General features: G+C 36.9%; 1 protein-coding gene across 10 annotated transcripts in view; it reads left to right on the top strand.

Annotated features, from left to right (window-relative positions):
- GALNT7 (polypeptide N-acetylgalactosaminyltransferase 7) overlaps window positions 1-19,114 on the top strand; it is a 151,730-nt gene that overhangs the window by 13,111 nt on the left and 119,505 nt on the right. The window contains exon 3 of one of the 10 annotated variants that reach the window (XM_031664169.1): window positions 180-243. The exons of 6 other annotated variants lie outside the window; for them this stretch is intronic. In XM_031664169.1, the coding sequence (XP_031520029.1) occupies window positions 180-243 (64 nt within the window). Of the gene's footprint in view, window positions 1-179; window positions 244-4,425; window positions 12,801-19,114 lie in introns of those variants that run through there. 3 more of the 10 variants (XM_021938950.2, XM_009207875.4, XM_009207874.4) reach the window with 3 other exon arrangements.

Here is a 19,114-nt window from a genome sequence, read left to right as displayed (position 1 = left end):
ATTAAGATTATTCCTCTTCTTGTAGCTAACATTTAGACTCTAAATCATGGCACATGTAACACTTCTATTTTAAAATAAATGTAGGGTACGTGAAAGCACAGTTGTTAACTTTAAAAATTTTGAAGCGTGGAATCAACCTGCAAACATAATGGAGCTGAAAATACCATGCCTTTTCCTAGGTCATGCTGTTTGCTTAACCTGAGAAAGGAACTGCTGGTGTCATCCAAGTATCAGTCAAAATACGTATGTACTGTATGGTCATTCTCAGATTATTTTTCCCAGTATCCTATTTGAAAATTCGAGGAAGGTTTTAATGAATGTGGCTTCATCTTACTTTCCATTAATTATGACTGCAAGAAGAGTACAGCCACTCTTGTTTGATCAGCCTATACACTGTGACTAAATGGAAAGCGAATCACAGCCAGAGAGTCTAATAGTGTCACAGTGGTAAAATCATGTTTTGTAAGAAGCAGTTATCATCCTTAAGCACTGCTCTGTTAACTGATAACAGTAAGGTAAAAGTAAATGTTACAGTCTTTCTTATATGTTGGCAAAAATCACTTCCTAAAGATAAATGAATGGCTTGAAACATTTATTCTTATTTGCATCTACTTCTTTAGCTTAAGTGACAGGTACTTATGTTTAAAAGTAACATGTTTTGTGACATGATTTATGATTTCTAAGGGCTGATAAATGCAGAAAGAATAACTAAAAGGAAGTTGTAAGTGTCAGTTAAGGAATAGATGCTTTTTTAAATATAGAAAATTAGAAAACTTAAGGTTACAGCAAAAGTAACGTACATTTGTTCAGTATTTTTGTTTTCTGGTGAATTTAGATACTTTTTCTATTATTCCTTTGATTATTTTTAAAAATGACTACAATCTATTTTTTTCTCCCTTGGTACAGTGGATTCCTTTCTCTGATTATGAGGCCTGGAATTTGAGTGATTCATTGGTCAGTTTCTTTTGGGTTCCAGTGGGTGCTAAATGTAAGAATGATTCTTTTAAGGTTAAAAAATGTCAGTTGTATATTTTATTGACTGCAGGTAGCTGGAAAAAGTAAACTTGCCATGTGGGTACACAGCGTGTTGTCTCTGAATGATGAGGCTAGCAGGTTACTATAATACACACACACACACACACACACACACACACAGTGTGTTGCCCTTAAATGATGAGGCTAGCAGGTTACTCATAATACACACACACAGCATGTTGCCTCTGAATGATGAGGGTAGCAGGTTACTCATAATACACACACACACACACACACACACACACACACACACACACACACACAGCATGTTGCCTCTGAATGATGAGGGTAGCAGGTTACTCATAATACACACATATACACACACACACACACACAGAGCATGTTATCCCTGAATGATGAGGCTAGCGGGTTACTCATAATACATACACACACACACACACACACACACACACATATACACATACACACACTGGTTTTTCTCTATGTACCTGATTCTTTTACATTAAAGATAACCAAACCTTTGAATGGTGAGGCTAGCAGGTTACTTATAATACACACACACACACACACACACACACACATATACACATACACACACTGGTTTTTCTGTATGTACCTGATACTTTTAAATTAAAGATAACCAAACTTTTGAATGGTGAGGCTAGCAGGTTACTCATAATTCACACACACACACACACACACACTGCTTTTTCTCTATGTACCTGATACTTTTTAATTAAGGATAACTGAACCTTTAACTCTTGAGCCAGTGATAATGAGAAAATAAAATTTCGTTTCTCCCACTATTCCTCTCACATGCTGCACTTTTTTTTTTTTTTTTAAGCTGCATTAAGAGGCTGTTATATCCTTTGAAATACCACAGGTCTTGAGAGGGATGAATGATGAAAGTTAAAGACTAGTGATTGAGCAGGAATGGGAGAAAGATTAGGGATTTGGTTTTCTGGCACAAGGCTCCTTTCTGTCACAGGACTGCAAATTTTCCTGGGTTGACGTGGGCTTAATTTAAAATTGCCTTATATATGCAGTGATGAAAATCAAATCAAATTTAAATTACTAAATGGAACATCCTCCTGATAATGTAAAAAAAAAACTGATTTAGAAGAGGGTTTTTGGTACTTTGAAATATTAATGTTAATATTCTGAAAGCTGAACAATGATGTTTCAATCTGCTTCACTCCATCCCCATTACTTGTTGTCAGCTGTCTATGAGCATTGGGCCACTTGCCACAGTTTTACATTATAACCATATTAAGTGGTAAAGAAGATCAGAAAATATACAGTGCCTTCTTCAGTCAGGTTCCTGATTTCTAGTACTTTCCATTTAGATACATATTGATTTACCTAATTTCTTAAATCCATGGACCAGTACTGATATTCCTGTTTGTCATTATTTAGGATTTTACATGGTTAAAAAATACATTGGTAACAGATGACTGACACCCAAAAAAGTAAAAAAGCAAAACAGAAATCACCATGCTTTAACAGATTTGTCATGAAGCAAAATGCATGAGAAATTTGGTCTGTTTCAGTTTGCTTGTTATCAGTCAGAAATCACCTTTGCCTTGCCTAGAGAAGACTCAGATTCATTGAATTCTCTTCGCCACTCTATGAAAGTGTGTAGCAGCATAGATAGCACATACTAAGTATATGTACAGGTTTAACTTACTACTGGGAGTGAAGAAGATCAATGATTCTCAAAAAAAAAAAAAAAGTGGAAAAATTCGTTTTGGGGAAAAGAAGCTAGTATAATTTAGGGTTTTGATTACTATCATACCTGACTGAGAGAAATCCCTTCTTCTTAAAATAATACAGGTACTGCATTTCTGATTTTATAATACTGCTTAAATGCTTCCTGTCCCAGGCAGTATACTGAATTAAAATGTAGTAGATATTTAGCACAAGCAAAAAGGACTTATAGTTTAGGAATACAAAATTCAGAACTTTGTATTGCAACTAGTTACCAGGAAGTAGTGGGGGTTAAATCTGTGCTACTGGGAAAGTGTTTTTTTGTTTTTTTTTTTTTTAATTTCCTTGTATACATTTTAGAGTCTACCATTTGTATGAACTGTGTGCTAGTCAAGAAAGAGATAACTAAACATTATTTCAGTTGAAGAGATTTAGCAATCTCATGGTTTTGGGATAAGCTGCTATCCTAGTGATGTTTTCTTGTCACTGTCTCATTGAGATTTTGAAAAACCCAAACACATCCTTAATCAATTCAAAAGATTCCTAGGGAAATTACATTCAACTTGATTATGGTATTCCTTAGGAGAGCTTGGGCGTAGGGCAAGGAGAATGAGCTTTTAAGGTGTAGGAAGAAGATAAGTGTGTTCCACATAAAAGGAGGAGGGGCCTGCTGTATAGTACAAGGTCATGGCCTACGCCAATCATTTGTCTTGGGGTTAGGGAGTAGGAAGGGTGAATGGGTCTAAACCACATACAGACTTTTTTTTTTTTAATTGAGTCAATAACCATGAATATTAATCCCTATGAATACTAAATTTTCTAGAGAAATTATATTGATATGCAATTTTCCTTACTGTATAACATATAGCTCCCCAAGGACAAGGTGGCAGCTGGCAGATTAAAAATGAAAACTGACATCATTATATAGTAAAAGTACACATGGACTCTGACATGGATTAAAATGCTGGTACAATCACTGTTAATAGCTTCAGTGAGCTTGACCGAGTGATTTACTTACTGAGAACTTCCTTTTCCTCATCTGTAAAGTAGACATAAAATCAACTTCATGGCAATGTTCTTGTGTTTCCAGTTTATTAGAGCTTCTATGACAGGGTTTAACTTGCACTTTTATACATACTGTTTTTCCTTCCTTCTGTTCCTTCTTCTTGGATGAGCACCACAATTTGTACATAGTTTCAAGAGTGCTTTAAAAATGAAAATACTTAAGTTCTGCAAACTTATTATGAATTCATTATTTTGAATTATAAGTGAAGGAGGGCTGAATATTGTCTTTTCTCCTGGACTTTTAGACTTTTGCCTTCAAAGTTATATCCTTCAATGAACCAGTGTTCTCAAATAGGGAAAGAGGAAAATATTATTGTTTACTTCCTTTTTTTTTTTTTTTTTTTTTTGAGATGGAGTCTTGCTCTGTCACCAGGCTGAAATGCTATGGTGCAATCTTGGCTCACTGCAACCTCCAGCTCCCTGGTTCAAGTGATTCTCCTGCCTCACCCTCCCGAGTAGCTGGGATTGCAGGTGCATGCCACCACGTCCAGCTAATTTTTTAATATTTTTAGTAGAGACGGGGTTTCGCCCTGTTGGCCAGGATGGTCTCAATCTCCTGACCTCGTGATCCACCTGCCTCGGCCTCCCAAAGTGCTGGGATTACAGGTGTGAGCCACCGCGCTGGGCCTACTTACTTTTAAAATACATTTACATTAAGAAAAAAAGAATGTATGTTCATTGTAGAAAATATTAAAAAGTTAAAGCAAGTAAGAAACAAAATTATCTACAACCCATCCTATCCAAAGATAATTATCATTAGCTATTTGGTGTATTTCTTGCCTAAATGTATGTACTATGCATAGACATAGTCCACAGTATATATAAACTCTGTGGATTGCTTTTTTAATTTCACTGTAGAAATATTTTAATTGTTTTTAGGATATGTATAGATTTGTAATTTTTTTTTTTTTAAACCATCTGGTCATTTTAGTATTGAGATGGTTTAAGGAAAGAGGACATTAGAAAAAAAAAAAGAAAAAAAACCTCTGTGCTGGGAATTAGAGATCTGAAATTGTCATTACACCACATTTGCAAAATTTTTTCACCTGCCCTTGAAAAAAGCCAAGGCATGATTTTGAATTTTATAAGATGGTTTATTAAGATTGCTTAAACTTTGAGTCCTTTCTGGAAAGACCAGCAATTAAATGAAGAAAAACAGAAGCCATCACTGGAAGAACAATTATTTTGTGGATGTAACTTATTTCACGATCTCTTCCCTATTCTTTACCCCAATATAGTTCACAACTTAAAGTTGTGGACTGTAAAGCACTCTAAAGCTTTTAAACTTCTGCCTAGTGAGTTAGTATTAAGCAATTTAAGTCACTGCCATGGGGTTAAATATGAGGTTTAATAAAAATATTGGTTTCTTGAATTTTGTTTATTAGTCTTACTCCTATAGTGTGTGTGTCGTGAAGTATAATTTTGCTTTTCTTTCTCCTGATGCAACTCAGCCACTCCAGGGTTTTCTCATTTTCCTTCATATTAGGAATATTTAAAAATTAAAACAATACCCTTTCTTTTAGTCATTGCATAGTTGGACTACACTTATTTCACTATGAGGTGATAGGGCTCTTCTTTTCCATGTGTTTGCATCTTAAATACATACAGACACTATGCATTTATTTATACTTATATACTAATACAACAGGTCAGCACAGTCACTCCCCACCCATGTGGGGAGCCCAATTCTAGTCTGAAAATGGAGCATCAAATACTAATAAGTAACCTATACTGAACTCTTAGGTATGTTTACATCCTTAATTTAATCTGACATTTTGCAGTTGGGGAAATTTGTGGCTTAGAGAAATTAAATACCTTGCCCAAGGTCACTTAGTCTTGTAGGTAACAACTAGAGTTCAAATCTAGGCTGACTGCAGAGCCTATCTTTTCAGGTGGGATTCAGTACCACCAAGTAGCACTTCCTGAACTGTGTTCTATAACTCAAGGTGTATTAGCAGGCATTACTTTTAAAAGGGGTTTTGGGCCAGTAAGGTTGATAAGTGTTGCATATTGTATCATCCCCTCAGAGATTTCACAGCATACATTGGTATGTTAAAAGCTCTGAAAAGTACTATAAAAAGGAAACTTCAGCATTTTAGCACATCTTTCACAAACTGACCTGGTCACTGATCCAGTTTTTAAAGAACATCTAGTTTTCTTTAAAGAACTTTAGTGTCCTGAGGGAAGAGAAAGTACTGTGGACAGATGGACCTGTCTTCAGGGGAGGAATCTGGCTGCCTCGGCTTGCTGAATTCTGCCTTGAGGCCTTCCTTACGTGTTCATGTGCAGCATGCCATCATCCAGCTGTGTAAATCTTAGCATCCTTCAAGATCAGTTCAGGATTACCTGTTCTCTGAAGCTTTTCCTGACCACTTGAGTCCACACCGATATATCTGACCTCATCATGTACAAGGTTCCTCATTATGTACCTGATTATGACTGATGGTAATGCTCTTTTAGCATGTGGCTGTTTCCCCAGTTGGTTCCTAAACTCTTCAACAGCCTACTTTATACTATAGAGTTCCTAAACTCTTCAACACCCTACTTTATACTATACCCCTGTCTGCTGTGGCCTTACTGCCCTGGGGGGAGAGGTTAAAGTGTTCCAGTGGTTTTTGTTTGGTTTACAAATACTCCTTGTCTCCCTGGTGGTGAATCCTGGTGAGACCTGCACTTCATTCTTAATCCTCAAACTTGAGGGGCTCATGTGATCACCTTACACTCATATCAGCACTTAAGCTCCCCATATTGTTTTCCATTTGAATACATCTCACTGATCTTGCAGTTATTTATCAAAAAAGATTTCTGTTTACAGTGTATTTCACAATTACAGAAAAATTCTACTGATAGTTAAAATAGGTTTCCTAGAACAACCCCAGCTTGGCAGTTACCTCCATCTTGCTACATTGCCACAGAGCCTGATGAATCTGCTGAGTATTTATATTTGGGAATTTCTTTTATGCAGGGAACCCCAAAGTAAGTGGTTCCTTGACTCCAGTTGTGAGTCAAATGGTTTTAAGTATAACCCATATTAGATTTCTATTCATACAGAAATAGATGTCCAGTGTATGAATTATGTTTCAGTTATTGGAAACTCATCATATCATGGAAATATCAAAATATGTCCCCCAAATCAAATATACTTCCAAGAACATTTTGCAAGCACCAGAGCCATATTGTGTCTATTAGTTGGATAAATTTTTCTACATAGGCAAGATTGAATGAAGTGCTTTAAAATATTAGTCTAGTAAAGTGTGCACCGAAAGCACCACCTTTTCTTTTGGCAACTCCCTGCAGTAATCATGGATATTCTTCCCTTGCTCCAAGGGACTTCTGTGTACAAAATTAACATTATCTATCTTGAACAGTTTTATTCTCTATTCAGTGTTCACGAATGCCTCTGGAAGTCTTTGAATGGTACCTGCTGGGAAACATTATTTCTACCACTATCCCAACCTTATGGAAACACATGAAAACTGAGCAATAGATTCAACTCTCAGTTGGTTCTGTTGACTGTGTGTGAACTTTACGGGATAGTACATATTTGGAGTTTATGTTAATTAAAATATAGATTTGGCTACTATAACAGCCGTCCAAAATGTTAGTTTTTTTTCTCTTACATAAATACCCAAACTGATAATGGTAATACTTCATAGTCTTTTATGGTATTGTTAGGGATCCATGCCCCTTCTCTCTTGTTACTCTGTCATTCCTGGAGAGTTGCTTTCGTCTACATGGTCTGAGATTTTACTACCGTGTCCACATTGCAGTAGTAGGAAGGAAGGAATCAGAAGGGATTTGCTTCTTCACCTGTATATATCAGTTTCAGTATCTTTATTCTAGGTGGCCATGTGCATAGCTAAAAATGGTTTTAGCTGGTGGGTAACTAATGAGATAGAAAGGGAGGAATCGTAGTCTTTCCTACAAGGTAATAGCATATAATTTTTTAAATGATAAAGTTGTATAAGCAAGGATCAAAAGTCACTTGTAGCTAACTTTAATTCGTTGCACCTTCTCCTTGCCTAGCACAGTGAGCATGGTCTTGGTATCTAGTGTAAATCTGATCTTATCCAAACATAAATTTCTTACTTTTTGTATTACTTGGTTAACTGTTGATTTCAAGTCTCTTTTCAAACTTGTCTCCCAAGTTCACACGAATAGGGCCAGGCTTTAAGTTTTTTAAATTCATTCATTATTACCAAGCAGTGCTTTTTAACATTAGTGTTCAGTAAGTTTGTTGAACATTGGGTTATGATGACTATTGAAATTCCACATTTATTGCTTTGCTTGGTTGTTAACAGATTCAACGTCTCTTGTCTTTTTTCTGCCAACTGGAATAATCCCTACTCCACGTATCTGAGCTGTATCCTGTATCAGAAATGCAGAGGAGGCATGGAATTGGCAAAGATTTGTTACCAAAAATCACTATCATACCCCATTGCTGTTGGCAGTCAGGGAACCATGGAAAAGATTATGGGTCATGGAAAGTTATAAGCAAAAGTCTGTGGATTTGCATAGCAGCATTGAGAGGTAGGTCTTACAGTGGGCAAGTTACATTGGAGCACTGAAAAAAACAAAATGGAAATATTAAGGAAACACACAGATAGTGACTCCAAGAAGAATTAGCACAGATAGGACTAGGGCAATAAAAGGAAGAGGTTGGGATTATCAAAATTTGGAAGCTCAGAAAAGCACCTGGCAAGTTGGGGTTCAGATCTCTGGGGGTGGGATGGGGGAGTTCTTGGCTGGCTGACTGCCTGTTGTATCTCTTGAAAATAATGGGGCTAGTTTGGGGAGTAGGAGTAGGGTTGAATAAATGAATAAATGCTGGGACTACTCCAATTACTATGGTGAGTAAGCAAAAGGATGTAAGTCTTTTCCGCCAGCCTTACTGCTTCTGTGTAGTGTCCCCTGTTTGGTAAAGCCTTATGGGAAGGCTGTTGGCAAGAAATTTTTACAAAGCTCTAGAGCCAGATTCACAAAGCAAAATATAGAAAGGTGGGTTTGGAACTGAAAGATAATAATCACTGGCACAGTAGTAGGTTTAAAGTCTTCCTTTGGAAAGTTCAGCTGGAAGATACTGTGCCAAACAGTACTGTGACAGAAATTAGGTGGATCTGGGCCAGATGGTATGAACAAGATTGAGTAGAAGAGTGGTCTACTCAGTCTTGAGGAGTGTCTTGCACATATACCAAAGTCACTTTTACGTGAGAAAGCATGCTTTCTATCCTTTCATCCTCATAGGTAAGGATGCAGCCTGGAGTTTCCTTTCTTTCCTTAGGAATCTGTTATGAATATATTATTCAAAAGTTTCCATGACCATTTCTTGAGTTTGTTTTTAGTGTCTGTGACTCATAGAAAAACTACTTAGTGGGTTTTTTAAGGTATCTTTTGTTATACTGGACTTTGAGGAAACAAAGATGACTAAGATATAATCTCTGTTCTCAGGTAAGTCACACCCTGGTTTGTGGTAGAAGGTGAATATGAAGACACTAACATTGTATGTTAAATATTAAAATATAATGGATCATATCTGGGAAGGGGAAAAAGGCAAGTCTGTGGAGAATTAACTTTGTGCTTGTCTTTCAAAGTAGGACTTTGCCAGGCTGAGGGAGAAGTGTGTGGAGTAGTGTGTAGTGGGTGAGGGCAGCAAGTAGAAACCACAAATTTAAAGGGCATGGAGAAATCATTATTAAGATGACATGTGCTGTATATTTACCAGTTACTGTATAAAGAAGCGTTATTCCTTTGCCCTGAAACCTTTCTTTTTTTGACTTCAAGGGGTCCTCTTTGTTTCAGAATTTTGTATTTGATATATACCCTCCCCCGTCCATTATGATTTTTCTGTACTTCAGCCATATTGCTGAGATATTCAACTTTATAAGTAACAAATTCCTTTAAAAAAATACCTTTATCTTCAAACTGAAAGCCGTCTCATCCGTGTTTTTATATAAGTTGCCCTTTGCAGAACAATTTCTAGTTTCTGTATGTGGGTCCTCCCTACTTCTGAAAGGTAGTCTGGAGAGCTATCAGAATCACCAAACAATGAAAGATGCCCCAGCTGCCATGCCACCAGAAGGCGGCATGTCTCCTTTATATGTACACTCGAGTTCTTGAATTATCATCGTTGCCTTGAAAGTCTATAGAAATAAATTGTTGTGAAACAATCAGAATGCACCTGCCTGAGCCTTTCTCCCTCAGTCTTCCTATTTGTGTTCAGTGGTTAATATTATCCTCTCCATGTATAAAATTTGAATTCAGCAGGACCTTGTAAGACACATGTGTTCATTTTAAGCTACATCCCATTCTCAGTTCTCTGTCCCTATCCATGGGTGGGAAGGTTCAACCCTGTTCCATGGACATAGCTGATGGGACAGGAGTATTCAAGCTAGGTCAACTATATTATTTGTCCAGGGATTTTTGAATCATGTGGTGTTGTCCACTAGAGATGGCGCAGAGTTGGTCGGTAGGCAGGGTCAGCTCCTTACGCATCAGTCATATACCAGGCAAAGTTATGGGAGAGGAAAACCTAAAAGGTTTGCCAAGGAAGCCGGTCTTTAGAGAAAGGAGTGAAGTAGATTTTCACTTTCTTTCCAGAAAAAGAGATAAAGATGATATGGAGAGGGACAAACAGGCAAAAAGACTCTGTCTCTGCCTCTGTCTGAGGACCTTCTAATACTACCATGAGACCTGCCTGTTCTTCCTGCTGATTCGGTTGTGATACAGGCGTGAAGCCTTATAACAAATACTATTTTATTTAAGCTAGCTTAAATTGGTTTCTGTAACTTGTACATAAGTCATTCTAGAGTAACATACACTCCATACAGAAATAATCTCCTGCTTTACCCTAAAGGAATTTACTGTTATGGAAAATTCACATGGAAGCCAGAAAGGGAGATTTTTGAGCAGGACCCTCACATCACATACATGAAGTTGCTGCCTAGCCCTGCGTCTTGTCTGTCTTTTCTGTCCCCTCAACCCAACTTTTTTTTTTTAAAGGCATCGCATTCACAGAAGACAAAGCATGTTTTTGTATAACCATAAAATTACTTTTCTATAGTTTTTTAAAGTGATACTTAGCTTTTTGTTGATATTTTTGACAATAAAAGAATCATCAACTGTGATATATAGTATGAAATTTGAAGAAATTTCTGTGTAAATAAGGGATAAAGCAGAAGGCAACAAATGAGAAAAAGGCATTTACCAACCTCCCAAATAATGAGTGGTGTGTTTGCTTTGATTACAATCCCAAAACTAGTTTTTTTGGGTGGTTAAGGTTTTCATTTTTAATTTCCTTTCTAAAGAATGTGATATTAATGAATTTGAAATAAATCTGTTATTAGGGAGGCATCCGAGTGGCTTATAAAATAGATGATTGTACCAAAAACTATTGTTTTTTTTAAAAAAGGAGGCTAAATATATTCGTTTGTTGACAATACTAATAATTTATTGCTTTACTTACTATGTAGTTGCTGTAAATTTTGTTCATATGCTATGTAGTTATAGTGAAAGCAATTAGACTTTAGTTTTCAAACTTTCCTATTTGTAAACAGATTTAAAGTCTTTTTGATAGTCTAGGAACCAATTAAATATTTCTTTAATGGCTCAACTAATTGCTTTGTAACTATTACTTTTTAAAAGTGTTTGCTTAGGGTACAGAGAGTTAAAAGCATTAAGAGATAATAGTAGGCTAAGGAGACTAATGATGTAAACTAATTGGGGTTCTTATTGTCAGATTTAATATAACATGTTAACAGACAGCATTTATACAGAGGCATTCTTTGTACATGTCTTAGGTTGTTTAAAGGGGCAATTTAAATTTAAAGTAGGCAATTTACTTATCGTCTCAGAAATTCTGTCTTATTGCCCTAGGGCTAGTATACACCATATTGCATTTTAAAAAATGTTTGAAAAGCTGTTGGAAGCTTTTTGTCAACACGTCCACATTTGTACTAATATTCTGTGGCTTTGAATGTAAATTTAGGAATTTATCATGTTCACAAATAAAGGAGAGATGAAGTTTACTAATAATAAAATGAAACTGATAATCAGTTTTGAATCTAAGCAGTTGTTTCAGAGGCGATTTCATATGAGTCTCTGATTAGGATTTTGCCTTATAGGAGATAAATTTAATCTGGTTTTCAGCCATAGTAGCATTCAGACTGAATCCTGAAAATGTCCTCTCCACTTTTTGCTGCTGTTGAAGAGATCAGTGAAGGGTTTTGTAAACCTGAAAACTCTGGCTTAGATTTTCTTAGCTAAATTTCTACTTAGAATCAGTGAGTAAGTGACAGATGTTACTTTTCAGTGCTAGTTTAATAATAACTTGTTCATAAGATTTGGTTTCACACACACGTAAAGTCTTTATAAAGCCATTTGTTTCCTTTAATTTCAAGACCCAAAATATTAATTTGGAATTAATATTGAGTGTTTTGCTCCTGATGAAGTGTCCTTAAACAAGTCTGTCATATGTTTGAACTTTTATTTCTACTTCCTCATCTTCATCTGTAAGTATTTGTGACTATTTCTCATGTTGCTAAATTTAGTTATTTCTGAAAAAGTACCAAAATGACCTGTAAATGCAAGAAGAACAGTCTTCCAAAGCCTGAAGGGGGCTCTGAGTGACTGACTCTGTGTCTAGGCTACTTTAAAGTGCAATTCACATTTGAAACAGTTCTCAGAGTCTAATGCCCTTCCATTCAGAGGACCTGTAAATGCTTGAGTTGTTTCTCCATCTTCTCTAAAGAAAACTTGACTGTGTAATTTCTCTAGGATCTTAGGGTCGTCCTGCAAAGGAACAAAGGTGACCTTAAAAAACACTGTACTTCCTAGTTGCCAATAATACCTGAGTATAACCCCAAAACATATTTCTTTTCTAGGAACACTAGATCCTGAAGGTAATCTCTCAAAGTAAGAGCAGAGTTGTCCTTACCTGGCTAATCTCCTTGGACAATCTGTAATTACTGTCAAGAACTTCTGTTCTTTTCCATGCTTACAGTGAATCAGATAAGATGATGACTTCTATGAGACAGGTAAAGGAATTTACACTTGGTTTACTCAGATGCATAGTCTCTTAGTGAAGACACAAGATCTAGCATGTGGGATTTAATAGTGAGGAAAGAGAGTGCACACACATATCACTATGTGGTTTCTATTAACAATTTAAAACCTAAAACTAAAACATGCCTCTTATTAATATTATACAGTCAAAAGAATAACTGCCTTCAAGTTAACATAGACATGACTAATAACTTCAGCTGCTTACTTTACTTGCTTTCAGATGTGGATGAGATCCTTACTCTCAAATTCCCTAAATTAATAGGGGGAAAAAAATCTAACAATTGGACAATACAAAATTACATAACAATTTTCTAGTTCGTATTTTAATAGAGAAGAGAATTTTAAGTTGGAATTTTTTTTTTCTTTTTTGAGACACAGTCTCTCTGTCACCCAGGCTGGAGTGCAGTGGCGCAATCTTGGCTCACTGCAACCTCCACCTCCTGGGTTCAAGCCATTCTCTTGCCTCAGCCTCCCAAGTAGCTGGGATTACAGGCGCCCACCACCATACCCGGCTAATTTTTGTATTTTTAGTAGAGACGGGGTTTTGCTATGTTGGCCAGGCTGGTCTCAAACTCCTGACCTCTGGTGATCTACCCGCCTCAACCTCCCAAAGTGCTGGGATTACAGGTGTGAGCCACCATGCCCGGCCCAGAATGTATTTTAAGCTGTTTAAAATGGAAGCATTTTATATATTCTATAAGACCTTCTAAAAAGAACTTGGAATTTGGAGCAGGGATAAGGCACTGTTATTTGGTAACGTGAAGATTTTTTTTCTTCAACTTTTAAGTTCCGGGATACATGTGAAGGATGTGTAGGTTTGTTATATAGGTACACGTGTGGCATGGTGGTTTGCTGCACAGATCAACCCATCACCTAGGTATTAAGCCCAGCATTCATTAGCTATTCTTCCTGATGCTTTCCCTGCCCCCACAGACAGGTCCCATTGTGTGTTGTTACCACTATGTGTCCATGTGTTCTCATCATTCAGCTCCCACTTATAAGTGACAACATGCAGTGTTTGGTTTTCTGGGTAACATGAAGATTACTGTCATGAAAACAGGTTTGATGACTATAGTGCAATAGTGTAATAAGGGCCTAACGTCAGAGACAGTTGCACATTTGGATTTTTCTTTGCGTCCTAAATGTTATCTTTATTCCTGTTGCTTAAAGAGCCAGTTTAATGCATATAAAATTTGGGTTCTTTGCCCAGACACCCAGAGGTACATTTGATAGGTACATGTTTCAGAGAAGGTGAAAATTTTAGACTCCTTTTTTTTTTTTTTTTTTGACAGGTAAACAGAAGGAACTATCATTTGGGGTTGTCAGGATGTGGGTAGTAGATATCTAATTCCACGAATGCCTTCTCTGTGCAAGTTCTGGAAAGTAACCTCAGAGTTCCAGACTCATCACTGAGATTATTTTTCTTTCTTAAGCAAAATAGTGATGCTCTGCAGGATTTCTACAACTGAAGTTTTTTAAAAGATAAATTTATATTGCATTAAGAGGGTAGTATTTAGAGCTATGTTCTCTTACAAAGAGTAAAGAAATTTCATGTATATGAAGGAAAAGAAAGCATGGGGATAAGTTTTATACACCCTAGAGTGGACTTTTATGATAAAAAGTAATTTACTTGTTAATCAACTTAATTCAGCAATGGGAAAAAGATCTTTCTCTTCTTTCTGAAATCCTACACAGTAAAAGGATGAAAATGGTTATACTACTGGTTATCAGAGATGTTCCTGTTTTGTTTTGATGCATAGATTCCATAGTACCTAGTGTTGTTGGATATTAAGAAAAGCTCTAATCGCTGTTCTTGTTTGAATTGCACAGGGAGCAATGTAAACACATGCAGTGGAGGTGGAGATGTGCTGTCGTCTACTTCTGCTCTAACTTAAGCAGCCACATCTCACTCAGGGTCATCCCAAAGCCCAGACCCAGGGATGTCCGGGCTGTGGTTGGAGAGAAGTGGGGGGATAAAGATGTGGGGTTCAGTAATGGGAGGAGGATGGGCTTTGGGACCAGAAGGTTGTGAATTTGAGTTCTGGTCCATCCTCTTGGCAGCTGGGTGGATTAGGGTGGTGAATTAGCTGAGTGAATTACTTCACAGATCACAGCCTCACTTTCCTGGTTTGTAAAATGCAGATTGTGCCCCTCTTCTAGGGCTGCCATGAGGGCAGGTAGGGAGGCCAGGAATTAAAACCTGTAAACCATGCATTACACTGCATTTAAACCCCTGCAAAGGTGATGCAGCTAGCTTTACTTGATTTTACCTGGATTCTTTTCTTTTCTTTTGTTTTCTTTTCTTTTCTTTTCTTTTGTTTTCTTTTCTTTTCTTTTCTTTTCTTTTGCAGTCTCGCTCTGTCACCCAGGCTGAAGTGCAGTGGCGCGATCTTGGCTCACTGCAAGCTCTGCCTCCTGGGTTCACGCCATTCTCCCGCCTCAGCCTCGCGAGTAGCTGGGACTACAGGCGCCCGCCACTACGCCCGGTTAATTTTTTTTTTTTTTGTAGTTTTAGTAGAGACACGGTTTCACCGTGTTAGCCAGGATGGTCTCGATCTTCTGACCTCGTGATCTGCCCGCCTCGGCCTCCCAAAGTGCAGAGATTACAGGCGTGAGCCACTGCGCCCGGCCTGGATTGTTTCTTTAGTGAAGGAAAGACTGGGGAGAAGGGCACTTCTTAAATAAAGCAATGTCAACAGCCTCTCATATAGTTAATACATCTCTATGTGGCCCTTCCCAGAGTGTCATTCTGTGAGGAGATCCATTACAAATACAAAAAATTCCTGTGGCCAGATAAGTTCTATGACCAGATAAGTTTGGCAAAAGCTGTTTGTTATACCTGCGTCTTAAAGATTCACAAGCCTGAAAAGTCCTGAAGGAATTTATTTAGCTTTCTCTAACCCAGAGTTTCACAAACTTACATGAAAACAAAATATTTATTTAGTATGATAACCTATTGGCATCAATTCATGTGTTATTTCAGTAAATGTTTGAGGACTTGCTGTGTGCCACAGACACCATCACGGGCTGCTTCAGGGAGGGCTTGGGGAGGGAGAGAGAGATGAGTAAAAAGATTGAAATAATGGTTCCAGATCATGAGGGATACACTGAATATAATAAATCAGTGTAGGTATTCTGGGTGAGACGTGAGACCTATTTTAGATCATATGGTCATAAAAGGCCTCTTGAAGAGGTGATGTTTGAGCTGGAATCTGAATAATTCAAGTTAACTGGCCTTGCAAAAATCTTGGAGGGCAGAACCTTCTATGCAGAGATAAAAGCAAGGGAATTAGTGTTCTTGACAGCACACTTTGAGGAAAGCTGTTCCAATAAGAGCAAAGAGCATATATAAGAAGTATTTCAGTCAAATTTTTGTGTACAGAATATGTAGTAAATCTTTATGGAGCATTATGTGCTAGATGCTGTGTGCCAGACACAGAGATGACAGTTACATTTAAAGGGTAGAGTAGTTCGGAGAAGAAAGACATCTAGGGGACTGCGTGATAAGTTGCATGGTAAAGTTAGCATGTTGTAGTGGCGAGGTTAGAGCTAGACTGCCCAAGTTCATGTCCGAGATCTACCACTTACTTTATAACCTTGGGCAAGCCACTGACCTCTGCATGTGAATATTAGGGACATTCCTAGTGCCTCTGTCAGCGGATTGTTAGTATATGCAAAGTTGTTAGGACAGTGCCTGGAACATAAGGACCACATGCTAAAATTGAAGATGATGATGTTAGAGGTGTTCCTGTCATAAACATCATCATTGTTACAGTTGTCATCACTGTAATCTTTTAGTGCCATGGTCCAGCTCAGATGCCTGAGTCTTCATGCCCTCCTACTGGGCCACAGGTTTACCCATCAGAGTCTTACACATGATCACCCACACCACGTAGGCACTATTCTTACCCAGCAAAGAGATTAAAACTTGCTTCATCTGTTTTCTACCCAATTTAACTTTGTTAACCACCCTCTTAAAAAGAAGTTTCTTGAGGATTTATCTCTGGTTGTCTTTTAGTTTGGGCGGGGGTGGTGGTTGGTGGGTGGTGATAGTTGGTAACGGGGTTGAGGTAGGATGGAACAAATCAGAATCTGCAATGAACCACTTGCTGGATAATTAGGGTAGATGAGAACCACAGTACTGTAATAAAAATAGATTATCATAACGATGACCCTAAGGTGCTAAAAGATGCACCATGTTCCTTCTGAGTCAACAAAAGTTAAAGTCTTCCTGGAATAGTTTTAGTACATTATTGATTTCTAATTCTTAGAAAATTGACAATCCATGTATAGAATAAGAAAGTCTCCATTGCTGCAAGTATTCATAACCTGAAGAACCCATTCCCTAACCATTTTAGATAAATAAAAGATTTTTATAAAGCTAAAGCAATTATTAAAATTCTATTTGTGCATGGAAGAAGCCATTTAGCTAACCAATTATATATCTAACTTCTGTAACAGCACTTTGGAATTAATCTAATTGCATCCTATTGAAAGTCAGTCACCTTTTGCAACATGACAATTTTATGCCAAGAGAATGAAAATGTCAAGTCTTTCCATTACAGAGAGTCACATTTTCCCTTGACTGTTAAAGGCAGAAAGAAAGCGACTCAGATTAATCTGTTTAGAACTATTTTCAGTTATCTGTATATGTCATACACGCTGTCATGTTCTAAGACCACTTTGTTCTTGGATACTGCTTTCCAAAATCTATAGGATTCTACTCTTAAAAAAAAAAAAAGAATATCTTGCTTGACATATCATTTTATTCTGGGGGAGCCTAATTAGCACACTAATATCAGAGAGCTGACAACCTCCTCCGTGTTATTTTAGGATTCCATGTGCAAGACCATATTATTCTAGTTATTTGAATGGCACATATTCTCCACAGCTTGCTAACAGCAGTTTTGTCTTTTAAAATTTATGTGTTTCCAGTGTTTAGGGTATGCTAAGGAGTAGGAGGAGAATGTGTAATCATAAAGAATGTTGCAGCAAATATATTTTGCAAGATACAGCCATTTCCATTTTTTGTAGTACAAAGATCCTATAATCCTGAAATTTTATATTGTAGATTGTGTTATGTGCTGCTTTTTATTTCAGTGAGACGAAAGTAATATTCTGAATGAGAAAAGGATTAGAGTAGCATTTCTCAAATACCAGTTTTGAACCTAAGTTTAAAATAGAGAGATTTATCACTGAAAAGATTAAGAGAAAAGAAAGAAAGAACATTTATGGAATAGCTACTGTGTGCTAGGGATTACACTAGGTATTTTCATAGAGGTATTTAATTCTTACAATAAACCTTCAAGATCTGTGAGATTTATCCATCACAAATAAATTTGTTCAGATTAAGTATGTGGTCTAGCGATTTTGTAAATTACTGTTTTTTACTTTGCATTTAACATTCATGTAATTCCAAGCCAGTATTTTGAACCTACTTTTAACAATTACATAAGACCTTTTAGAATGAATTTTGTATTTATCTTTTTTCTCCTGATTTTCTGGCCTTCATTTTTCTGCGAAATATTTTTAAAATAGTGTTTTACTGTATGTTTTTAGATAAGCCACCTTATGTCATTATCTATATAAGGTGTGGTTATTAAATGAATTTAATAAATCAACTAGTCACACAGGTAAGAAATGGTAGGTCCAAATATATAAACCTAAATATGATAAATATCCAAGCATTTGCAGTTCTCATTGCACCTTGCTGCCTTATGCCTTGCTTCCTTATGGAGGTAAAAATAAAGAAAAAAATTTAAGTGCTTTGAAAGGGTTCACAGCTATTTGTATAACTAGAATATAATCTATTTTGAGCAAAGAGAATTGGGTTATATGCTATTTCTAGATTGAGCCAAACCAGTAAGTCATTTTCAGTTTACAGGATTCAATTCAACATTGTATTAACATTAATGAAAATGCCAACTCCCATTCAGAGCAGATGAGCAACAGGTGATATCAGAGAGGACATCTTAGAAAAAGCACCTTTTTTTCTAGTCACTGCTGATTGTGTCCTATACCCTTCTGTGTTAATTAGCTTGGAGTGCCTCAATAATGCTTTGGCCAGGTTGCCCAGAACCCCGCAAACATCTTTTCATCATCTCTCATGTTGTGGGCTTTCCTTAATAGGAAGGCAGATAACTTCAGACCTTTATGTCTCTTAGATTTTAAAGTTTTGAAAAAGTGACAGTCTTTTTGTCAATAGATGCCTGGGTCTTATACTTCTGAAAAGAGGAAAATCTATCCAAAAGAACACAATAGATTCTGATTTTATGAACTATTCATT

Source organism: Papio anubis, chromosome 3 (genome assembly GCF_008728515.1).
Source record: "Papio anubis isolate 15944 chromosome 3, Panubis1.0, whole genome shotgun sequence".
Classification (NCBI taxonomy): Eukaryota; Metazoa; Chordata; class Mammalia; order Primates; family Cercopithecidae; genus Papio; species Papio anubis.
Note: the sequence above shows the minus strand (reverse complement) of the source record. Positions and strands in the feature narration are given on the sequence as shown.